Here is a 24,996-nt window from a genome sequence, read left to right as displayed (position 1 = left end):
GCATAGTCCCCATCTGACTCTTCCTTGGTCCCTCTGTTTCCTGTTCCCTCTTAATGTAGGTTGTCCCTGGCCTCTTTCCTGATTGCCCCTGGATTCCTCTAACTGTTCCACGCCTCCTGTTTCTTCTTCCCTTTGACTGCTTCCTGCTGCCCCCGACTGTTCTGTGTTTTCCTTGGACAGTTTTCCCTTGAGCTGATCCTTAGTCTGTGGTACATTTCTTCTGATTGTGCCCTAGTCAATCTGGCTGTTCCCTGGTCCTGATGAGCCTTACTTGTTCCTTCTGTTTGACACAGATTGACTGCCCTTTGAGCCCTCTGACTGCCGCCCAGTCCCAATTCTTTCCTGTGCCTTGCGCAGTCCTGGAATGCATTTCTCAGACACCCTCACTTGATGCTCCCACATCTGGTTCGGGGACCACACTTTGCGGAGAGCTGGTCGACCTGGCTCCTGGCCTAGGCTCTTGACCACCAAAGTCTACTGGTTCTGTGCACTCTGCACCATGCTTGATTCTGTACTTTCACCTTGTCCATCGTTTCCATCATGTCTGACTATTTGCTGGTTCCTCTGGTTGCCTCCTGGGTAGGGTGACCAACTGTTCCAGTTGTCTAGGACTTCCTCTGTTTTAGCAGTGAAGTCCCACGTCCCAGGAAATCCCTGTCACCTTATTCCAGGGAACTCTGGTGGTTCCTCAGCCTCTCTCCAGCTTCTGCAACTGTCCCTTCACCCCAGTGCCTGTTGCGTGGGGCCTCTGGCTGGCAACTAGCTTCAGGAATGGCTACTATGCCTTTCAGCTGTTCTCTAGTCCCTCTTGCTGCTCTCTGGTCACTCGAGTCGCTCTCCAACACCAGGTAAACTTTGAATGCCCACTTCGTTGTGTCTCTGTCCTCTGGTTAGCCCCTGGGACTTCTTAGTAGACACCCAGTGCCCAGCACAGCTTTCCTGTTCCCTCTGGCTGTTCCCCAACCTCAGAGACTATTCCTTGTTCCATGTGGCTCCTGGTTTCCTCAGCTACTCCTCAGCCTGGGAGGCCTTTCTTTGTCCTTCCAACTGTCCCATGGGTCAGTCCCTTCCCCACCCCTCCACCTGTTCTGCAGCCTCAGCAGCTGGTCCCTGCTTCCTCTGGCTGCTATCTAGTCCCTTCCCATTCTTTCCTATTCCTTGTTCCCTGGTACCTCTGCCTTTCCCCATCCCCTCAGATTCCCCCCTAAACCCTGGTGCCTTGAGAAGTTGCTTGTCTCACAGGCTCTTGCCCAGAACACCATACCCACCTGCTTTTTTTCCATTTTAGAGCCAAATCTTCTGTTTTCTCATCCCTCTGGATGGTCCCTGCTCCCTGTGGCTGCTACCTGGTTCCTTTACGTTCTGATCCCTGCTCCTATTTGGAGCCCCCTCTTACTGTTCTCGGACCAGCTTCCTTTTCCTTGCTCTCCATTTCTCCAGCCCCAGTGACTGTTTCTTGGTTTCTCTGCTGCCCCTGGCTTCTGGGCTTCTGTTTCCCATTTCCCCTGTTTGTTCCACTGCGTTCTCAATTGTGCCCGGGGCCCCTTGGCGATCCTCTGTCTCCAGCAAGTGCACCATGGTTCCCTCAGCAGGTGCCTGGGGCTATTCCGCATCCCTCTTTCTCTCACTGACCCTTCTGCCTGTTTTTCCAGCTCCAGCCACTATTTCCTGGTCCTGTTCTTGGGAAGGAAGAGATGAGTGGAGAAATGTGCCTCGTACAGCCCAGAATCATTCATCTAGAAATTCCCACACACCTGCTGGCCAAGAGGCCACTTGTAGAAAGACTGGGGAGGACCACGTTGTTGTGGCCCCAAACTGTGGGTCTGTGATGGAGATGACGGAGCAGAACCTAAACGCCTCCACGGGTACAAGTGCACTGCAGTTAGGCAGCATTTCATTTGCCATTCAACGCCCTTATTCCTTTGACCCAAATATAATTTTGGTGACTCGGGCAAAAAGATTTAAGCGTAGGAATTTTACCACAGCAGTGTTAATCACAACAGAAAACGTGAAACACCCTAAATGCACACACAGTGGAGGGGTTAAATTAAAGTTTATCCAAAGGACATAATGCGGTGTGTTATGTGTACGTGAAGACAAAAGTATTTAGTGCCTAGAAAATTATGTTAAACTGTCAAATTAAAAACCAGGCAACTGGGCGCCTGGGTGGCTGAGTCAGTTAAGCATCCAACTCTTGGTTTTGGCTCAGGTCATGATCTCACAGTTCGTGAAATCAAGCCCTTGGTTGGGTGGGTTTCGTACTAACAGTGTGGAGCCTGCTTGGGATTCTCTCTCTGTCTCCCCCCCTCTTTCTTATTTTATTTTATTTTAAAAAAAAGTTTTTTTTTTTAACATTTATTTACTCTTGAGACAGAGAGAGACAGAGGATGAACGGGGGAGGGTCAGAGAGAGAGAGGGAGACACAGAATCTGAAACGGGCTCCAGGCTCTGAGCTGTCAGCACAGAGCCCGACGCGGGGCTCGAACTCACGGACCGTGAGATCATGACCTCAGCCGAAGTCGGATGCTTAACCGACTGAGCCACCCAGGCGCCCTCCCCCCCTCTTTCTCTGCCCTCCCCATGCTCACGCACTCTCTCTTGCTCCCTCTCAAAATAAATACATAAACTTAAAAATAAAAAATAAAAATAAATAGAAAGGAGGCAACCAAATGCTGTGATTCCATTTTCAAACTTGAGCTATATAATGCATATGTATATGGTACGTATGCACACTCACAGCCCCACACATATACCCATATACGTGCACGTATGCGCATACAAAGGAAAAATCAACTGAAAGGAAATATAGCTTAATATTAACAATGGTTTACTTTGGGTAATGCTGGAATTACAAGTAATGTTTTATTCTCTTTTTTTTGTTTACCTGCATTTTCTGACGTTTTATTGGGAAATAGTGAAGTTGTGAAATAATAAAACCAAAATAATTTTTTAATGTTTACTATGATCCTAATGACCATATGACCCTGAGCCCCTGTGACAAGGAGCCTGTCCCAGAGGTGACAGCATCCAGGAAGGTCCGAAGGAGGGGGCTGTCGGGCAGGGTCTGGCTCTTTCATCACATTCCCCTGTTTACAGATTCTCAAGGGGGAGCTTTTTTTTTTTTAATTTTTTTTTAATGTTTATTTATTTTTGAGACAGAGAGAGACAGAGCATGAGCAGGGAAGGGGCAGAGAGAGAGGGAGACACAGAATGTGAAGCAGGCTCCAGGCTCTGAGCTGTCAGCACAGAGCCTGACGCGGGGCTCGAACTCACGGACCGTGAGATCATGACCTGAGCCGAAGTTGGACGCCTAACCGACGGAGCCACCCAGGCGCCCCTCAAGGGGGAACTTTTAGTGGGAAACTTGGTTTGGCTGTAGTGCAGCAAGGGTGGAGGACACATTCAGGAGACCTGGTCCCAGTCCAGTGCTGTCACTCACAATCTGGGAGGCTGGGGCAAGTCATGTCCCTTCTCAGGCCATTACCATCTTCGAAAAGAGGAGGAAGACCTAGAAGGACCCTGGAGAATGTTGTCACCCTATTTCCCTGCCATCCTCTCAGTTCCAAAGAAAAGGGATTTTTCTGCCTAGATCAGGATAGAGGAGAAATCAGCAAATCTCCAGACACAAAGGGAAAAGGAGGGTCTAGTGTGGATCAGCTGAGCATCGGCGAAGAGCCAATGGAGAGGGCAGGGCCTGTGTCAGGGGTCGGCGGGGGAAGCGTCTCTCTCTGGCTAGGACCCCAGATGTAGGGTGGCCCTCCCATCCCACCTCTCCTCCATCAGCCACATCACAGGTCCATTGAAACACACAGGGCTCTGGATGTGGGACAGCAGGTGGATGGTGATCTGATAGCCTAGAATCTGCCACTTCTGTGGCCCCTCTGCCCCTTCCCTGAGGGCCTGCTGACAGGCTGGGCTGTGTCCTCACTGAATGAATTCCTGCCCCTGGGGTCCTCTGCCTGCTCACCTCACACGAGCTGCCATGTCCCTCTGGAGCTAGGACCGAGGACCACCGGGGAGAACTCTGGTCAGCTGGCATGTTCCCGCCGGGCCTCAGCTCTCAGGCTCTCTTGCTGACGACTCCACTCTTCCCAGGAGCTTGAAGTCAGGTAGACACCTGTGGACTCAATCAGAGCTGCTGGGGCCGGGAGGTGGGTCCTGCAGCCTTCACTGCGGGGTCTGGCCCAGGGGCTCCTCAGAGACTCCAAGAAACCCTAGAAAGACAGTGTCCACACAGTCCGTCAATCAGCAGCCACCCCACAGATGCCTCCTGGGGGCACCAAGGCGGGCAGCTCTCTGTGCTGGATACTGTGAAAGAGAGAAGTTTAGTAAAACCGACACCAAGCGTTAGCATATAACATGAAAAAAAAATACTCATAGGATTTGGTATAAAATGAATGAGGCTTTGAATTCCAGGTCTTCTATGTTCTAGCTAGAATCTGGGGCAAGTCACTTTGGTCTGAGTTCCTTCATCTTAAAATTGAGGATGAAAACACTGGTCTCATAGGGATGTTAGAGATAAATGGTATAAAGCCTCTAAAGCACTCACCCCTGCTTGCTACCTGGAACATATTCCAGTGATATTAAATATTGCTATTATTACAAGGTTGCAAGGCATGTTTTATCAGGTACCTCATTTAATTTTCAAACTCATCCTGGGAACTAGGTAATTCTGCTATTATTATTCCCATTTATCATCAGATAGAGGTGTTCAGAAATATCAAGAAATCTGCCCCAAGATCACTCAGATTAGGGGGAAGGACAGGGACTCGAAGCCAGGTACGCCGGGCTCTACAGTACATTTTCTTAACTACCATGCCAGATGGTGTTCTGTACATGGCAGAGTCATAAAAAACATGATTCCCATTTCCTGCTGCCCTTAAAGTGCTCTGGCTAGGGGATGATCATGTCACATGTGTATAAACTGAGTTTCTGTATAATTCAGTGTATGTTCTGGGCAACTTATAAAGCCCACCCTCTTCTGCCATAGATGAAAACATAAACTCATTGCCTCCCTTCCCCAGCTCCCACCTGGGTCCAGAAAACCAGCATGTCTGCATAGGCTCCTAAATCTGTAACCCCCACTGCTTGACAAAACCGTGTCCCAGATGGCACCATCAACTGGTTTCCATAGGCTCCTCAAATAATCACCAATACAGGCAATTGACCCTCAGTAGAAAACCAATCACTGATCTACTCAATGCCCTTTGAGGGCCAAACCTGACCTCCTAGAGGACCCCATAACTCACAGCCCATATATAGAATGAGGGACTCCCATCAAACCTTCAATAACAGTCCTTCACATACTAACTCGCACAGTCCTGCATTTAGAGATATCCACAGGTCCCAATCAATGACTCCTATAGGGCCACCGAAACTGACTCCCGACGATTTGTAACCCCAGGCTTGCAATCAATCATTCACCACCTCCACGTTCCAATCAATAACTCGCATGGGCTAATCGATGCCTTCAGATATTTACATCTCCAACTCTTATAAAACCTCAAGAATTTCCCGATTGTCACTCACTGCTCCAATATGAATCACATCTATAGGCTTTAGATTATCTAATCCTAATGGACCCTAACTCATTGATCCTCCCCCACAGAAATCCCCCCAATCCTGGACTCCCAGAGGAACCAAATCAACCCCATATCTGATTTGGCACTGAATTTAAAGGATAAAAAGCAAACCCAAAACACTTCCAGGAAGAAACAACACATTATTTACAACGGAAAGGGCTCACAATGGCACTAGACTTTTTATTGGCACCAATAGGAATCATATTAGAAGAAAACATCTACAAATTATTGAGAGAAAAGGGCTGAGATCCGAGAATTTTAAACCCATCCTAGTTCAATACCATTCTTCTGTCAGCGCAAAAGACGATTTTAGACACAAAAGCATCTACAGCATTATGCCAATATTCCTATCTCAGGAGAATACTCCAGGGAGTAGTCTAAACAATTATAAACTGAATAGTAGCAGAAACCTCAAAATCAGAGGAAAGCAGTCTTGAGAAATGATTCTCATAATACACAGTTATATCTGAATAAAGAAAAATAATGTAATTGGGCATTTTGAATAAATAAGATCATTACTAACTGGAAATTTTAAAATACCCTGGAAAAATCTACTGAGTGAAATGAGGAGGGGAAGGCCAATCAATCACATACCTCTATTAGTAGATCCAAATACTAGTACAACATTATCGGATCTAGTAATAGAGAAAATATAGATCATCATACCTGTAAGAGAGGTGAAGGCAACTACTAGCAGAAATTGATAAAAATAATCAAAACTCCAAACTATCAGAAGCCCAAGATATTAAGACCTTTTAAAAATTATTTTTTATTAAATTTTTTTAAATATTTATTTATTTTTGAGAGAGGGAGACAGAGTGCGAGCAGGAGAGGGGCAGAGAGGGACGGAGACACAGAATCCGAAGCAGGCTCCAGGCTCTGAGCTGTCAGCACAGAGCCCGACATGGGGCTCGAACTCGCAAGCGGTGAGATCATGACCTGAGCCAAAATAGGATGCTCAACTGACTGAGCCACCCAGGCGCCCCAAATTATTTTTTTTTTAATTTGAGAGAGAGAGAGAGTGAGCACAGGCAGGGTAGGGGAAGAGAGAAGGACAGACAGAATCTGAAGCAGGCTCCATACCATCAGCACAGAGCCCGATGTAGGGCTCAGATTCACAAACCGTGGGATCATGACCTGAGCCGAGACCAAGAGCTGGACACTTAACTGACTGAGCCACCCAGGCGCCCTGAAATTTAATACGTTACAATTCAACTAAACTGAATGAGCTGAATCCTGCCATAAAAGGTAAAGACGATGGGACCGGTTAACAAAACAAAAATACAGTCGCCACACATCTAAATAAAAAAGACAAAGATGTGAGATGAAGCACTGGACAGAAACATGCCGTGCTATTTATCATTCTTTCTGTTATGGTCAGCACTCATTATGTCTTAGTTAGGAAAGCTTTGCCTACCTCAGGGTCATAAAGATGTCCCATGTTTTCTTAATTTTTATTGTTCTTTCACATTTAGATTTATAGTCCTCTCGGGAAGGGTTTTGGTGCCTGGTATGTGTTAGGGTCAAGATTCATTTCTTCCACATGGATATCAAGGTGATCCAGCATGGCTTATTGAAAAGACTACCCTTTCTCCACTGCTCTGCAATGTTGCTCTGTGACTGTATATGTGGAGGTTCATTCCTGAACTCTGTATTTCCATTGGTCTATTTGTCTATTCTTGGAACAGCACTACCGTGTCTTAATTAATGTGCCTCATATCAGGTTTTGCTATCTGGTAGAATAAGAGGTTATTAAATTAGACTACACTAACATTAAAGACCTCTGTTCATCAGAAGATGAAATTAAGAGTGTAGGGGCGCCTGGGTGGCTCAGTCGGTTGAGCGTCCGACTTCGGCTCAGGTCATGATCTCGCGGTTCGTGAGTTCCAGCCCTGCGTCGGGCTCTGTGCTGATGGCTCGGAGCCTGGAGCCTGCTTCGGATTCTGTGTCTCCTTCTCTTTCTGCTCCTCCCCTGCTCACACATAGTCTCTCTCTCTCAAAAATAAATAAAAATTTTAAAAAACCCCAAAACTTTGAGTGTAAAGGCAAATCCCACAGTGGGGGAAGTTAACTGCAATACCTGTATCTGACAAACAATTCATGTCTCAAATGTATCAGGAATTCCTAGAAACCAATAGGAGCCAGAGGAAAAGAGCAAAAGGAACAGGAACTTCCCGAAGAAGATACCCGAGTGGCGAGTAAGCCGAGGAAAAGATGCTCAACTTCATTAGTTAGCAAGGAAATATAAACTGCAATCAGACATGCCTTCATGCCCACCAGAAATGGCTAAAACGAAAACGATGGCAAATAACCAAGAGACCCGGTGAGGATACGAGGGGCGGAAACCCGTAAGTTGTTTTTAAGGAGCACAAAAGAGTACAAACACTTTGCAGAGCTGTTGGGTGTGGTATTATCTACGAAAGCTGAACATAGGCAATATCCTCCTAGGAGTGTACTCCCGAGAAATGCGAACACATGTTCACTGAAAGACAGGATATGTTCAGGATGGCTTTATTCAAACCTGAAAATTAGGCAAACGCCCATCAACATCAGACTAGATAAATAAGTGGTCTTACAGTCATACAAGGAAGTACTATACAGCAACAGGAATGAACAAGTGACTACAGACAACACACATGAATCTCATCTGATGCATCGGCCAAAGAAGCCAGACCCAAAAGAGCTATGAGTCAACACTGTACGATTGTGTTTATATAACTTTCGAAAACATGTAAAACCATTCTATTGCCGCTAGAAGGCAGGATATTGGTCCCCTGTTGGGAGGAGGTTGGGGATTGGAAAGGAACACAAGGGGGTGTCTTCTGGGTGCTAGTCACGTTCTATTTCTTAATCTAGGTGGTGGTTGTGCGTGTTCACTCAGTCTGTTAAAAAATCATCAAGCTAAATGTGCATAATCTGTGCAGTTTTCTGTATTATAATTAAACATTTAAAAAACATATGACACACCAGGCAAGTGCAAGAAAATGCAAGCACATCTAGAAATATGATGATTGAGGTGGAAATTAAGCCCAAAGTGCTCAATACATTAACAAAGGGGGCCATTTTTAATAATAAAATATACAATAAAGAAGGATGTAAACCTTTGCATAAACCTTTAGTGGTCATTCAATATATACAAATAAAACTAGCACAGATGCATGAACTCACATGAAGTCTTTTTTTTTTTTTTTTTTTTTTTAGAGAGAGAGCACGAGTCAGAGAGAGGGGCAGAGGGAGAGGGAGGGAGAGAATCCCAAGCAGGTTCCATGCTCAGTCAGCACAGAGCCCAATGCGGGGCTCAATCCTACAATCCTGGGATCATGATCTGAGCCAAAATCAAGAGTCGGATGCTCAACCAACTGAGCCACCCAGGTACCCCAAAACCACATGAAGTCTTAAAAATCATAATTATGGAGACTTCCTCTTGTGGAGATGGAGTAGATATGTTTAACTGTTTTTTCTGCTACATACAACTAACAAGTGTGGACATCATATATAAAACATAGGAAGATTCTGAAAGAAATGAAGAAGGCATATTGGCTAGGGATCCTGAGACCCCAAAAACGATGTGGCAGTACGGGGTTTTCTTTTAGCCTCAGATATCCTAGACTTGGTGCTAGAGAAGCCAGCAACCTAGAAAGGCCAATGGGTGCAGACAAAAAGTGCCCAAAGAAAAGCCTGCTCTCTCTAGTCAAAGGACCAGGGAAGAGGCAGTCTAGGAAGATAGAAAACTTTCAGACAATGATGGCTCTACTCAAGCCAAGCACCACAGAAAACACTGGGGTCCCACCACCATCACTAACAGCAAAGGCCAAGTGGAGAGCCCATATTCCCACCCTTGACAAACTGTAACTTCTTACAGTACCCCCAGCCCAACAACCCTTGCCCCCTGCCAAGGCGGTATCAGAGAAAGCCCATTAGGGTGCTGGAGCTTTCTGCCTTGCTGGGCAATAATAACCACTGCCTCTTCCTCTCCCACCCGTTGGTGACAGTGGAGACAATGTGAGGAGTCTGGGCTCCCATCCTCACCCAGAGCTAACACAGTGTCCTCCCTTCTCCCCACTGAGTGATGTCAGAGGAGGCCTACTAGAGCTGTCACCAAGGCTCAGCAGTAACTAGGCCACTTCTGCCAACAATGTCAAGGGGCATCAAATGGGAAGCAGTGACAAGGCACCTATCTCCCTCCCAGTCAGGGTGGCATCAGCAGAGGCCTAGGGGGAAGCATGAACTCCTACCCCAACCGGGCAATATAAGAGACACCCCCCGCCTACCGCAAAGAAGCCAAGTGGAGTAATGAGCTGACATCTCCCTTCACCCAACGGAGGTCTGTCAAAGGACGCCTGTGAAAACATGAGAGTTAAATGAATTCCAGAGCCTCTTAATTTAATACCCACATGTCCTAGACACGATGAAACATCAGATGTCATACCAAGAACCGGGAACACCTCAGCTGGAAGGAGGAAAGATTACTGAGCAGATGCCAACACTGAAACCCCAACAGATGCCGGAACTGCCTGACAAGGATTTTAGAGCAGCCATCGTAAACACACTTCACTGGGCAATTATGAAGAATGCCTAACACAAATGAGACAATAGAAAACCTCAGCGAAGAAATATAGGCATTTGCTCACTTCGTGTCTCTGTGTCACGTTTTGGTAATATAGTTCTCGTAATATTTCAAACCTTTGCACTATTCTTATATTTATTGTGGTGACCTGTGGCCAGTGACCTTGGACGTTACTATTATAATAATGGTTTTGGGGTGCCGCAAGCCACCTCCATATAACCAGCCACAACATTCCCTCAAGCCAAAGCCTAATCCCCAGCAAGGCACTCACTCCTTTCAATTCTCTGAAGGCTGAGAGAGGTGAGGAAGTTGCAGAAAAAAAGTTTGATGCTGGCAGAGGTCGGTTCATGCATTTTAAGGAAGGAAGCCACCTCCATAACATACAAGTGTAGGCAAAGCAGTGGGTGCTGATATAGAAGCTGCAGCAAATTATCCAGAAGCTCTAGCTCAGATAAGGAAGGTGGCCACACTAAACAGTAGATTTTCAATGTAGACGAAACAACCCTCTATTGGAAGAAGGTGCCATTTAGGACCAGAAGTAAATGGCACAACATCTTTCCTTTAAAAAAAAATTTTTTTAATGTTTATTTATTTTCAGAGAGAGAGAGAAAGACAGACAGAGACAAACAGAGACAGAGCATGAGTGGGGAAGGGGCAGAGAGACAGAGGGAGACACCGAATCAGAAGCAGGCTCCAGGCTCCGAGCTGTCAGCACAGAGCCTGATGTGGGGCTTGAACCCACAAACCACAAGATCATGACGGGAGCTGAAGTCAGATGCCCAACCGACTGAGCTACCCAGGCGCCCCGAACAACATGTTTCAAGTGCTAAAAGGAAAGACTTGTTAGCCTAGCATCCCATGCCCATAGAAGATACTTCAGGAATGAAAGAAGTATTGAGACATTTTCAGGTCAAGGAAAAGTAGGAATTTATTACCAGCAGGCTTACCAAAAAAGAATGGCTATAGGAAGTTCTCTAACCAGAAAGGAAATGATAAAAGAAAATGGACCATCAGTAAGGAAGAAAGAATATGGAAAGAGCAAAAAATATAGGTAAATATAATATGCTTTCCTTCTCTTAAGTTTTCTAAAATAGGTTTGACAGTTGAAGCAAACATTATAACCCCATCTAATGTGGTGCTCAATGCATATAAAGGAAATATATAAGACAATTATATTAAGACAATGAATAGGGGAGGATAAAGAGAAAAGGGGTAAGGAAGATCTCCACACTTCGCTGAAAGTGGTAAAATGATACCAATAGACATTGATAAGTTGTGTATATATTACACAATACATAAAACATCTGGCAAAAAAAAAAAGCTCCATAAGGAGATCCTCCTGAAAATACTAGATAATCAAAATGGAATTCTTCAAAATGCCCATATACCCCAAAGAAAGGGGAAAAATAAAGGAGAAAACAAAAACAGAGAGAACAAACAGAAAACACAAAATATGACAGGCTCCAACCTTAACATATAAATAGTTATATAAAGTGTAAATGGTATAAATGCACTAATTAGAGACAGAAATTGGCAGATTCAATTTAAAAAATCATGATCCAGGGGCACCTGGGTGGCTCAGTCAGTGGAGTGTTCGACTCTTGATTTCAGCTCAGGCTCAGGTCATGATCCCAGTGCTGTGGGATCAAGCTCCGTATTGGGCTCCATGCTGAGTGTGGAGCTCTTTCTCTCTCTCTCTAAAATAAAAAAATAAAAAATAAAAAATCGTGACCCAATTATGTACTGCCTACAAGAAATGTGCTTCAAATATGATGATATATGTAGGTTGAACTAACTAGAGTTTAAATAAAAATTTGAAAAAAAATAAAATAATAAAAATTGAAAAGGAAAGCTGTATCATGCAAACATTGATTAAAAGGAAGCAGGAGTGAACTTATTAATATTGGATAGAGTAGTAGACTTCAGAGTAAAGAAAATTACCAGGGACATACAGAGACATTACATAACGATAAAAGGGTCAATCCGCCAAGAAGACATAGCAATTTTAAGTGTGTATACACCATGCAATAGAATTGCAAAATATATGAAGCAAAATTTGATGAAACTGAAAGGAGAAATAGACAAAAGTCACAATTATAGTTGGAGGCTTCAATACCCTTCCTTCGGCAACTGACAGAACAACTGGACAGAAAATCAGCAAGGTTAAAAAAAGAATTCATGAACACCATCAACCGACAGGATCTGAGCAACATTTATAGAACATTCCACCCAACAGTAGCAGAATATACATTCTTTTTAAATGTCCACAGAAAATAGACCATAAAGACCATATCCTAGACAACATGACAAACCTCAACAACTGTAGAAGAATTGAAATCACACATAGTATGCTCACTGACAACAATGGAGTGAAACCAGTAATCAAAACAAAAAGGAACAGGAAAATCCCCAAACACTCAGAAACTCAACAACATCTTCTAAATAAACCACAGGCCAAAGAGGAAGTCTCAAGGGAAACTTAAAAAAAAAAAATTTTTAATGTTTATTTATTTTTGAGACAATGCGAGAGACAGAGTGCAAGCAGCAGAGGGGCAGACAGAGGGAGACACAGAATCTGAAGCGGGCTCCAGGCTCTGAGCTGTCAGCCCAGAGCCCGACGCAGGGCTCGAACTCATGAACCGTGAGATCACGACCTGAGCCGAAGCTGGACGCTTAACCGACTGAGTCACTCAGGTGCCCTGTCTCAAGGGAAATTTTTAAAAAATACATGGGGGGCGCCTGGGTGGCTCAGTCAGTTGAGCGGCCGACTTCGGCTCAGGTCATGATCTCGCGGTTCGTGAGTTCAAGCCCCGCGTCGGGCTCTGGGCTGACAGCTCAGAGCCTGGAGCCCGCTTCAGATTCTGTGTCTCCCTCTCTCTGGCCCTCCCCCCCGTTCATGCTCTGTCTCTCTCTCTCTCAAAATTAAATAAACATTAAATTTAAAAAAAAAAAAAGAAAGAAAAAAATACATGGGACTAAATAAAAATGAAAATACCACATATCAAAATTTGTAGGATACAATCTCAGGCATATAATCTTTTAATCCCTACTTGATGACCTAAGCATTGACCTTGGGCCTAGAACACTTCCTTCCCAAAAGACAAAGAGCTCACATAGCCTGTGTTGGGTTTATTGCCTTGTGTGGGAATATTTTTCCCTACTTCAGACTGAGTGTGTGCTGTTCCTTTTTTAAAAATTTTTTATATGTTTGTTTATTTTTGAGAGAAAGAGAGACAAGAGACAGAGCATGAGCAGGGGACGGGCAGAGAGAGACTGAGACACAGAATCCGAAGCAGGGTCCAGGCTCCGAGCTGTCAGCACAGAGAGCCCGATGCGGGACTCCAACCCACAACGGTGAGATCATGACCTGAGCCAAAGTCCCAACTGATTGAGCCACCCAGGTGCCCCAGTGTGTGCTATTTCTTTCTGCTGAACTTTTGTACATCAATGGCCCCCAGCTTTCAGTATTTCAGACTCTGCAAGGGAGGGGGTGAGGTGCTTCCACTGTGACATGAGAGGTGTGTGAATTGTATCTAAGTTTAGTTTAATTTCTATTTCCTTGCTAACTAATGGAGTGAAGGATCTCTTCCGATGCTTATTTGCCGTTTGGCTGCGAGGGGACCTGCTAGCTATGAGAAAAGAATGCACACTCCTGATGCTGATCTCGCTCTGTCTCTTCTCCGTGTGAGTAAAGCATTGTTCCATTCCATGCTTGACTGTGTTGTGTTTTCCTTGGTGACTCTGATACCAAAGTGCAGTGGGCAGAAGTGTTTGGAGTCCTCCCCTGGGATTGATAACCAGTGCCCAAGACACTGCTCCATAAACTAAAGGAGTGCTGTAAGTGAAATTTATGGCACTAAATGTTTACAAGTAAAAAGAGAAAAAGCCTCAAGTCAGTAATCTAAACCCTCATCTCAAGAAATTAGAAAAGAAGGGGTGCCTGGCTGGCTCAGTCGGTAGAGCATGCAACTCTTGAGCTCAGGGTCGTGAGTTAGAGCCCCATGTTGGGTGTAGAGAGTACTCAGAAATAAAATCCGAAAAAAAAAAAAAAAGAAATTAGAAAAGAAGAACAAAGCAAACCCAAAGCCAACAGCAGAAAAGAAATAATAAAATAGGAGCAGGAATCAAGGACACTGAAAACAGAAAAACAATAGAGAAAAACAATCAATCATAGGGCTGGTTTTCCAAAAAGAATAATAAAATAAACAAACCTCTATTAATATTGATAATGAAAAAGTCAGAGACACAAATGATTAATATTAGGAAGGAAATAGGGGATATCACTATAGACCCTGAAGACATCAAAAGAATAATAAAGAAATACAATAATAAATTTGACAACTTATATGAAATGGACTAATTCCTCGGAAAGTACAAACTACCACAACTCTTCCACTATGAAATAGTTCATTTGAATAGCCTCGTAACTATTAAGGAAACTGAATTTGTGATTTTAAAAATAATGCTTGAAATAGGTACCTGGGGTGCCTGGGTGGCTCACTTAGTTGAGCATCCGACTCTCGATTTCAGCTCAGGTCATGATGCCAGGGTTGTGGGATTGAGCCCCACATCAGGCTCCACATGTGTGGAGCCTGCCTAAGATTCTCTATTTCTCTGTCTCTGTCTCTCTCTCTCTCTCCCTTGCTCGTGCGCTCTCTCTCTCAAAAATAAAAAAATTAAAAAGAAAAAAGAAACGTCTAGGCTAAAATGGTTTCACTGGAGATTTCCACAAACTTCTCAAGAAGAATTAACATCAGTCCCACTCCATCTCTTCCAGAAAATAGAAGAGAGAATTCTTAACTCATTCCCTAAAGCCTGATACCAAAATGAGACAAAGAGTACAAAAAAGACACTGTTGATGTGTTAATGTTTTCCCACTGGGTTTATACCTGGTTTGCATAGCAAATTTTGCATTCTGTCATCAGCTGTATTTGAAAATAGGATGTTTCTTGATGAATTATTCTATTACCTAACCAAAAAAGTCTTAAAAAAAACTACAGACCAATATCCTTCATGAACACAGATGCAAAAATTCTTAACAAAATATTAGCAAATATAATTCAGCGATATACAAAGAGAATTGTACACCGTGACCAAGGGGGGGTATTGCAGGAATGCAAGATGAACTCAATATTTGAAAATTAATCAATGTAATCTACCATATTAACAAGCCAAAGAAGAAAAAATCACATGATCATATCAATGCCGAAAAAGATTTTGACAAAATCTAACACCCATTCATGACAAAAAAAAAAAAAGAAAAACTCTTAGAACCTTGGAATAAAAGGAAACTTTGTCAACTTGATAAAAAAAGACCTACAAAAAAAACTATAACTAACATCATATTTAATAGTGAGAGACCGAATGTCCCCTAATATCAGGAACAATGCAAATATGTTGACTATTACCACTTTTGTTTTTAATTAAAAATTTTTTTCTGTTTATTTTTGAGAGAGAGAGAGAGACAGAGTGTGAGTAGGGGAGGGGCAGAGAGACAGGGAGACACCGAATCTGAAGCAGGCTCCAGGCTCTGAGCTATCAGCACAGAGCCCAATGAGGAGCTCAAACTCATGAACTATGAGATCATGACCTGAGCTGAAGTCGGATGCTCAACTGATTGAGCCACCCAGGTGCCCCTCACCACTCTTATTCAATATAGTAATGAAAATTCTAGCCAGTGCAATAAAGCAAGAAAAAGGAATAAAAGGCATACGGATTGAAAAGGAAGAAATAATACTGACCCTATTTGCAGATAATATGATGGTCCTGATAGAAAATCCCTAGGAACTTACACAAAAACTTCTAGAAGTAATGACTTCAACAAGGTTATGGGACACAAGAACAATACACAAAAATCAGCTGTACTTTTATATACTACAAATGAACATGATGAAACAAATACAATAATTTACATCACTCAGAAAATGAAATATTTAGGTGTAAATGTAACAAAACATGTATAGGGCTCGCATGCTGAAAACTAGAGAATGTTGATGTAAGAAATCAACAGAGATCTAAATAAATGGAGAGAGCTACTGTGTTTATGGTTTGGCAGCCTTAACATAGTAAAAATATCAATTCTCCACAAGTTGACATACAGACTTAATAGAATTCCTATTAAAATCTCGACAAGAAGTTTTTGTAGACATAGGCAAAGTTATTGTTTTCTTTTAAAAATTTTTTAACATTTATTTATTTTTGAGACAGAGAAACAGAGTGTGAGCAGGAGAGGGATAGAGAGAGAGGGAGACACAGTATCCGAAGCAGGCTCTAGGCTCCAAGCTGTCAGCACAGAGCCCAATGTGGGGCTCGAACTCACAAAACGTGAGATCAAGGCCTGAGCCAAAGATGAATGCTTCACTGACTGAGCCACCCAGGAGCCCCTCTTTTTAAAAAATGTTTATTTATTTATTTTGAGAGAGACAGAGAGCGAGCACAAGCGGGGGAGGGGGAGAGAGAGAGGGGGAGAAAGAACCCCAACCAGGCTCTGCACTGTGAGCACAGAGCGCAACGTGGGGCTCGAACCCACAAACCATGACATCACGACCCGAGCCAAAACCAAGAGTCAGACGCTCAACTGACTGAGACACCCAGGAGCCCCTGGGCAAAGGTATTCTTAAATTTATGTGGGAGGACACGGGGCGCCTGGGTGGCTCAGTCGGTTGAGCGTCCGACTTCAGCTCAGGTCACGATCTCGCGGTCCGTGAGTTCGAGCCCCGCGTCGGGGTCTGGGCTGATGGCTCAGAGCCTGGAGCCTGCTTCCGATTCTGTGTCTCCCTCTCTCTCTGCCCCTCCCCCGTTCATGCTCTGTCTCTCTCTGTCTGAAAAATAAATAAACGTTAAAAAAAAAAATTAAAAAAAAAATTTATGTGGGAGGACAAAGGATCTACAATAGCTAAAACATTTCTGACAAAGAAACAGGAGAAATCAATCTACCTGATTTCAAGACATTTTATTTAACTACAGGATTCAAGACAATGTGGTACTGATGAAGGGCAGACACACACATCAGTGAAACTGAAGAGAGAACCCAGAAATAGCCCCACACAAGTAGAGCCAACTTTTTTTTTTTTTTACAAAGGCGCAGAAACAATTCAATGGATGAAGGAAGGTCTTTTCAACAAATGGTGCCAGAGTAACTGGATCATTCATAAGGAAAAAACAAAATGAATCTCGATTGAAATGTCACACTTCATAAAAAATTAACCTGAAATGGATCATAGATTCAAATGCACAATGTAAAACTGTCAATGTGTTAAAAGACAACGTGGGGGGAAATCATCAGGACTTAAGGCTTAGTGAGACGTCTTAGATACGACACCAAAAACATGATCAATAAGAGAAAATGCACATATATTTGATTTCACCAGATTAAAAACTGTAGCAAAAGACACTGTGAGGAGGATGAAATGACAAGCTACAGACTTTGAGAAAGTATCTGGCAAAGACTCATAACTGCAACGTATGAAGGATTCTCAAAATTCAATACCAAAGGAACAAAACAATCCAGTTAGAAAATGGGCCAAAGACATGAAGAGATTTCACCAAACACGATATAGGGGGCACAAATAAGCACCAGAGAATATGTTCAACATCCACAGACAAGCATATTCTAGAATTTCTATGGAAAGGCACAGCCCCTAGAATAGCGAAAGCAGTATTAATGGAGAAGAATAAGGTGGGAGTGAACAAAATAATGTGAGTATCGCACGCAGCTCTATGAGAATATAAAATCCCCAGCAAACATAAACTACCGAAATTAATCCCCCCGCCCCCAAAGGCTGTTAAGACCAGTAACCAGAGAAAAGAAAATAATTACAATTTTCGGATTTTAAAAGACCAGTGCTGAATGTATATTGGTGCAGTCACTGTGGTAACAGTATGGAGATTCCTCAAAAAACTGAAAAACAGAAATACCATATGATTTGGTAATTCCACTACTGGGTATATACTCAAAGAAAATGAAAACACTCATTCAAAAAGATATATGCACCCCTATGTTTACTGAAGCATTATTTACGATAGCCAAGATATGGAAGCAACCCACGTGTCCATGCATGGATGAATGGACAAAGAAAATGGCTGAATCTTAAAGAAAATAATCTCTATGCCATTTTAACATATAAAAAGATATAAATCTCTTGGATTCTTGTTAAAAAGTGGCAGAACCTTAATATCGACACATGCAAATATAGTACAAAGACAAGAAAAGTATAAACAGTTTTCTTCTAGTGGCAAAATTTTTAAATAAAATATTACTAACTCAAATCCAACCATGTCTCATAAGAAAAATTCCTCCTAACCGAACAGAATTATCCCAGGAAGTCAAAGATGGGGCCACACTACATATCAGTATAATTCATTACAACAGTCAATTAAAGAGAACAACACCATAAGACTAGTAACATCAAAAAGCATCTGGGCGCGCCTGGGGTGGTTCAGTCAGTTAAGCGTCCAACTTCAGCCCAGGTCATGATCTCGTGGTGAGTTCAAGCCCTGCGTCGGGCTCTGTGCTGACAGGTCCGAGCCTGGAGCCTGCTTCGGATTCTGTGTCTCCTCTCTCTCTCTCTGCCCTTCCCCTGCTCATGCTGTCTCTCTCTCACAAGAATAAACATTTAAAAAAACATTTTTAGGGGCGCCTGGGTGGCTCAGTCGGTTAAGCGGCTGACTTCAGCTCAGGTCATGATCTCGCGGTCCATGAGTTCGAGCCCCGCGTGGGGCTCTGTGCTGACAGCTCAGAGCCGGGAGCCCGTTTCAGATTCTGTGTCTCCCTCTCTCTGACCCTCCCCCGTTCATGCTCTGTCTCTCTCTGTCTCAAAAATAAATAAACGTTAAAAAAAAAAATTAAAAAAAAAAAAGAAAAAAAACATTTTTAAAAAAAGCATCTGACACAATTCGGGAGCCATTCCTAATAAAAATACAAATTAAAATGGGAACATAAAAAGCTACTTAAATATTATAATGGCTACCAAAAAGTCACCAGAAAACATTAGGCTAAAGAATGCCCAGATCATAAGACTTAATATCATTAGGATGGTAATATTCTTCAAAACGATGTTCAGGTACAACATGGCCCCTGTCAAAATCCAAGCTGGAATTTGTACAGAGGGTGATAAGTGGATCTTAAAATTCATATGGAAATGCAAGGGACCCTGAATAGCCAAAATATTGAATAAGAACATAATTGGAGGACACACATTTCCCTATCTCAAAACTTACTAAAGGAGCGCCTGGGTGGCTTAGTCCGTTGAGCGTCCGACTTTGGCTCAGGTCATGATCTCCTGTTCAGCACAGAGCCCACTTCAAATCCTCTGTCTCCCTCTCTCTCTGCACCTCCTCTGCTTTTGCTCTCTTAAAGATAAATAAAACATTTAAAAAAATCTTACTACAAAGCTACACAAATCAATACAGTGTGGTATTGGCAGAAGGGTAGACATATAAATAAATGAAAGGGAATTGGGAATTCAGAAATAAACCCTTATATTTACAGTCAATTGATTTTAGACGAGCGCCCCAATATAATTAAATAATTCGTGCTACAAAGTCAACCACCAAGAAAGTGAAAAGATACCCACAAGATGGGAGAAAACAAATGCAAGTCACATAGCTGACAAGGGACTTGCATCCAGAATATATAAAGAAGGCTTACAACTCAATAATAAAAAAGATCAAATCACTCAATTACTAATAGGTAAAGGTTTTGAACTGATATTCCTTCAAAGAAGATACACAAATGGGCAAAAAACACATGGTCAGTGATTACGGGCTGCTATAATGAACTACCACAGACTGGGCAGTTTAAACAACAAACATTTCTCACAGTGCTGGAGATGGGGAAGTCCAAGATCAAAGCATCAGTAGATCTGGTATCTGGTGAGAACTGCTTCTTGGTTCATAGATGGCCATCTTCTTGCTGTGTCCTCACGTGGCAAAAAGGGGGAAAGGACTCTCTGGGGTCTCTTTTATAAGGGTGCTAATCCCATCATGAGAGCTCCACCCTTATGACCTAATCATTTCCCAAAGGCCTAATCTCCTAATACCATCACATTGGGAATTAGGATTTCAACATATGAGTTTTGGGGGGGACCCAAACATTCAGTCCATTGCACACACGAAAAGGCATTCAATATCAGTAGTCATTAGAGACATAGAAATCAAAACCACAATGAGATACCACTTCACACCCACTAGGATGGCTAGAATAAAAGAAGAAAGGGGTGCCTGGGTGGCTCAGTAGGTTGAGCATCTGACTCCAGCTCAGGTCATGATCTCACGGTTCGTGAGTTCAAGCCCCACATCGGGCTCACTGCTGTCAGCACAGAGCCTACTTCAGATCTTCTGTCCCCCTCGCTCTCTGCCCCTTCCCAACGTGTGCTCTCTCTCAAAAATAAATAAATCTTAAAAAAAAAAACAGTAGAATAAAAGAATACAGTAACAAGTGTTGGTGAGGGTGAGACTAATTGGAACCTTCATACATTCCCAGTGGGGTGTAAAATGGCACAGCCATTTTGAAAAACAGTTTGGCAATGCCACTCCCATTCATTCACTCAACACTTAATGAGTTCCACTCCCAAGAGACATGAAAATGTATGTCCACACAAAAACTTGTACACAAATGTGTACTCAATAACTGTTGAGTGAATGAATAAATGAATGAATGAACACCTTTCACTTTCAAATTAGTAACAAAATAGGGATTCCCTCTATCAAGTATCATTTAACATTGTTCCAAAAGCTCTGGCTAGTGTAAGAGAAGGCAAGGTAATCTGCATAAATATTTGGAAGGAAGAGAGAGTATCATTGTTAATTGGATGGACTGATATTCTATCTAGGAAAACGAAGAGACTATAAAAAGCAACTAGAATTCACATGAGAATCTAATGATTGCATTGGATAAGAAATAAAATACAAAAAAGAAAAAGAAAAATTGACAGAATTTTTTTTTCCCTACGGAAATAGAAAAAATATGCTCTTCACCCTGGTGACAAAAACAAATGTAAAATATCTAAGAATGTAATTTTTTTTTTTTTAAGAAAAAGGTGCTGGGTCTATAAGAAGAAAACTATAAAATACTATAGCTTTAATGGTCATTTTGAAACAAAATAAAATGGTCTTAACATTCAAATAGAAGAATAAATGCTAAGAATACTAAAGAAAACAACCAAAAAAGAAAGAAAGAAAAAGAACAGTGAGGGGACTAGCACTGTTGGCTATTAAAGTATTTCTAAAGTCAATACAATTTTTTGAAAGGGAATAGATACATATATCAGAAGGAAAAATAGAGCTCAGAAACAGTGATATACATTTAAAAGTTTTTGTGACAGGGGCACCTGGGTGGCTCAGTCGGTTGGGCGTCTGACTTCCGTTCAGGTCATGATCCTGTGGTTCATGGGTTCGAGCCCCACGTCAGGCTCTGTGCTGACAGCTCGGAGCCTGGAGCCTGCTTCGGATTCTGTGTCTCTCTCTCTCTCTCTCTCTCTCTCTCTCTGTCCCTCCCCTGCTCATGCTCTGCCTCTCTGTCTCAAAAACAAATAAACATTAAAATAATAATAATAAATTATTTTAAAAAATAAAAAAAAATTTGTGACAAAAGAGGCATTTAATTGAGTTAGAAAAGTATATTCCTTTAATGATTGGTGCTGGCAAATTTCCTATCCAAATGGAAGATACAAACACTGATCTCATCTCACATCACACACCAGAGTAAATTTCAGTTTGATTGAAATTTAACTTTAAAAATTAAAACAATAAAAATGTTAAATTTAAGGCATATATATATTTATTTTTTTAAGGCATGTATTTATGGAAGCACAAAGCAGGAAGAACTCAGTAGGCAAGACAAGATACTCATAATATGAAAAGGAAAAAGAGAGCTCTAATCAGATGATTATTTTTTTCTATGTGAAGACATCTTTCAAAAATCAAGATATAAAGAGAGATCAAGGGGAAAAAAATCACAGTAAATAACAGAAGGTTAATATTCACAAATTAGAAAGACAAACCACCTGAAGGGAAAAAAGAGCAAGGAATATGAAAACTTTAAAAAAATAGATTTTGGGGCACCTGGGTGGCTCAGTCAGTTAAGCATCTGAGTCTTGATTCTGGCTCAAGTCATGATGTCACAGTTGGTGGGATGGGGTCCTGCATCGGGCTCTGTGCTGATGGCATGGACCCTGCTTGGGTTCTCTCTCCCTTTCTTTCTGCCCCTTCCCCACTAACTCTCTGTCTTTCTCTCAAAAAAAAAAAAAAAACAAACACAACATTAAAAAATACATTTCAATGGCCAATAAATACGAGAAGATATTCAACCACTAGTTGCCAGGAAAATGCACATCAAAGTAAAATAAGATACTAGGTACCATTTACTTTACGAAACTAAAGACAAATACCATTCTGTTTGGCCCTCAGAATGGGGAAAATGAAGAAAAGCAGCAATATTCAGTGTAGGAGACGATATTAGAATGAGCCCTTTGAGTATAGTTTAGAAATCAATAACCAAAATGTCAACTCTTGGGGAAACTGAAATCTCCTATCTAAATATGAGGGTCAGAGAGAAAACTGCAACACAAATCAGAAAACGTTAGAAGTAAACTACAGTGAAACTGTTACACATCAAAATGCGTTACATGGAGCTAAAGTGTTCTTAGGGGAAAATTCATCAACTTAATGCTTATATTATAAAAGAAAATGATTGAACGTTAACGAGATAAGCATTCAAGTCAGGAATTTAAAAAGACGCGTGGGGGCGCCTGGGTGGCGCAGTCGGTTGAGCGTCCGACTTCAGCCAGGTCACGATCTCGCGGTCCGTGAGTTCGAGCCCCGCGTCGGGCTCTGGGCTGATGGCTCGGAGCCTGGAGCCTGTTTCCGATTCTGTGTCTCCCTCTCTCTCTGCCCCTCCCCCGTTCATGCTCTGTCTCTCTCTGTCCCAAAAATAAAAAATAAAAAACGTTGAAAAAAATAAAAAAAATAAAAAGACGCGTGAAAGAAAAAAAAAAAAACCCCAAAGAAGATAAATAATGAAACCAAGGGGAGACATTAATGACTTAGAAGAAAAAGATACAGGAGGCCCAACAAAGTCAAAGTGGGGTTCTGAAACAATCCCATGTCAGTTTCAGACCACCTATCACTGACTGACTCCATGAAGCATCATATCTGATTCCCTTGGCCCCTCTGTCACTAGTCCCAAATAAATGCATCAATGACACCACAGAAACCTTGACCATCCACTCAATAAATCCCATCACGCACCTCATAGACCATGCAACACTCACCTCACGGTCGGAATCATTCATTCATTCATTGATTCTTCAATACTCACCCCACAAACTCTCCACCATTTACTCCACAGACCATTTCATTACTCCTTAAAGGCCCTCATCACTCACCCACTGAACTCCAATCAGTCATCTTGCAGACCCCCTATCACTTACCCCACCAACCCGCTATGACTTACCCCTCAGAACTCCCATCATTGTTCCACAGACCTCCATCACTTACTCTACAGACCCCCTCAGTGACCTGTGAGAGTCGTCACCACTCACCCCGTAGACTCCTCATCGCTCACCTCATAGACCTGCCAATAGTCACCCCACAGTTCTCCCATCACTCATCCCACAGACTACCCATTTTCCCCGTTGACCCCATCACTCACCCCCAAACCCTTGTCACTCCCTCTACACACCTCCTCCCTAGGGACCTCAGAGAAGCCTCATCATCACTGGCCCTAAAGAGTACCATCACTGCGTACGAAATCCATGTCGTAACAGCCTCATAATCATATCAATTGCTTTACTGGCCCAACTGTGCCGCCTCTGTTACACTCCGTCCCGGGCCCCTAAGTGTTGAAACTACCTCTGAGGGACTCTTCCGTGTCTGGACTTCCCCGTGCACATGCTCAGTGTCAGCTTGGGAGCGGCCGGCCGCCCGCAACCCCACGGGGTGCACTCGCGAGGTGCCAGCGCGTGTGCGCGTGTCGGAGGAGAGGCGGGCTTTCAAGTGTTCTTTAGTGACTTTGTCAGGCAACTAACATGGCTGTCCCCTCGGGAGTGTCTCTACGGGAGTCGCCATCTTGGAAGGGTGGTCATTTCGGTCGCGGGGCCGCCGGGTCCCAGGCCCGATCCACCCCTGCGAGATCTGCCGGGGAGAGCGAGCCGGCCGGAGCGCGCGCTGGGCCGCCGGGACTCCTCCCGCCGCGGGGCCGCATCCTCCCCGGCGGCCGCCCGGGCGCAGGCCCTGCCCAGCGCTCAGGGGGCCCCGCCCTCGGGCCGCATCCCCCCGGGGGCGGGGAGGGGGGGAGCCGCGGCGTCTTCAAAAGCCGCTGGGCCGCCCTCCGTCTCCCGCCGCCCGGTCCTCGCTGGCAAGACACCGCGGAGCGGCAGGCCCAGAGATCGGCCCGCCCCCGCCCCGGCCTCCTCCCCGGCTCCCCCGCTCGGGGGAACGGAAAAGGCCCCGGACGGCCCGGGGCGCCGCGACATGCCCACCTGCCGGCGCTTCTGTCCGCCCCGTCGGCTGAGGGCATCGCCGGGCTCCTCGACTGTCACCGACCCTGGGTGGTTCCCACGGGGTGGGGGGAATAGTACGTGTCAGATTTAGGCCAGGAAGCGGAAGTCGCCCGCAGCGAGAGTTTAACCACTCTGGGCGCGGGGAGCGGAGGTGATTTAGCGCCAGGGACCAAGTGTCTGCGGAGCGACTAATTGCGGGACCTGTGACATCAGTGGTGGGGCATTTCCTCCAGTTTAAAAAAATCGAGGCATCGACCTTCCTGGCCTCCTTATATAAGCATTAAGGCTAAAAAGTACCAAAGATCCGAGTTTTGATTTATTTCCATCCGTGTTCGGTTTCAAGTGC

General features: G+C 43.6%; 1 protein-coding gene across 4 annotated transcripts in view; it reads right to left on the bottom strand.

The window, feature by feature from the left end:
• The window catches only part of ZNF41 (zinc finger protein 41), a 45,822-nt gene extending 21,031 nt beyond the window's left edge, over positions 1–24,791 (bottom strand). The window contains exons 1-2 of one of the 4 annotated variants that reach the window (XM_053891670.1): positions 24,630–24,791; positions 3,968–4,214 (exon numbers count right to left, since the gene is read on the bottom strand). In XM_053891670.1, coding sequence (XP_053747645.1) covers positions 3,968–3,984 — 17 coding nt within the window. In that variant the 5' untranslated portion in view covers positions 3,985–4,214; positions 24,630–24,791. The other 3 variants (XM_019417546.2, XM_053891669.1, XM_053891668.1) reach the window with 3 other exon arrangements.
• Between the last annotated feature and the right edge of the window lie 205 nt (positions 24,792–24,996).

The sequence above is a fragment of the Panthera pardus genome, unplaced genomic scaffold (genome assembly GCF_024362965.1).
Source record: "Panthera pardus isolate Hobbes unplaced genomic scaffold, ASM2436296v1 HiC_scaffold_27, whole genome shotgun sequence".
Classification (NCBI taxonomy): Eukaryota; Metazoa; Chordata; class Mammalia; order Carnivora; family Felidae; genus Panthera; species Panthera pardus.
The sequence above is the reverse complement of the archived record's forward strand: the minus strand, read 5'-3'. Positions and strand labels throughout refer to the sequence as shown.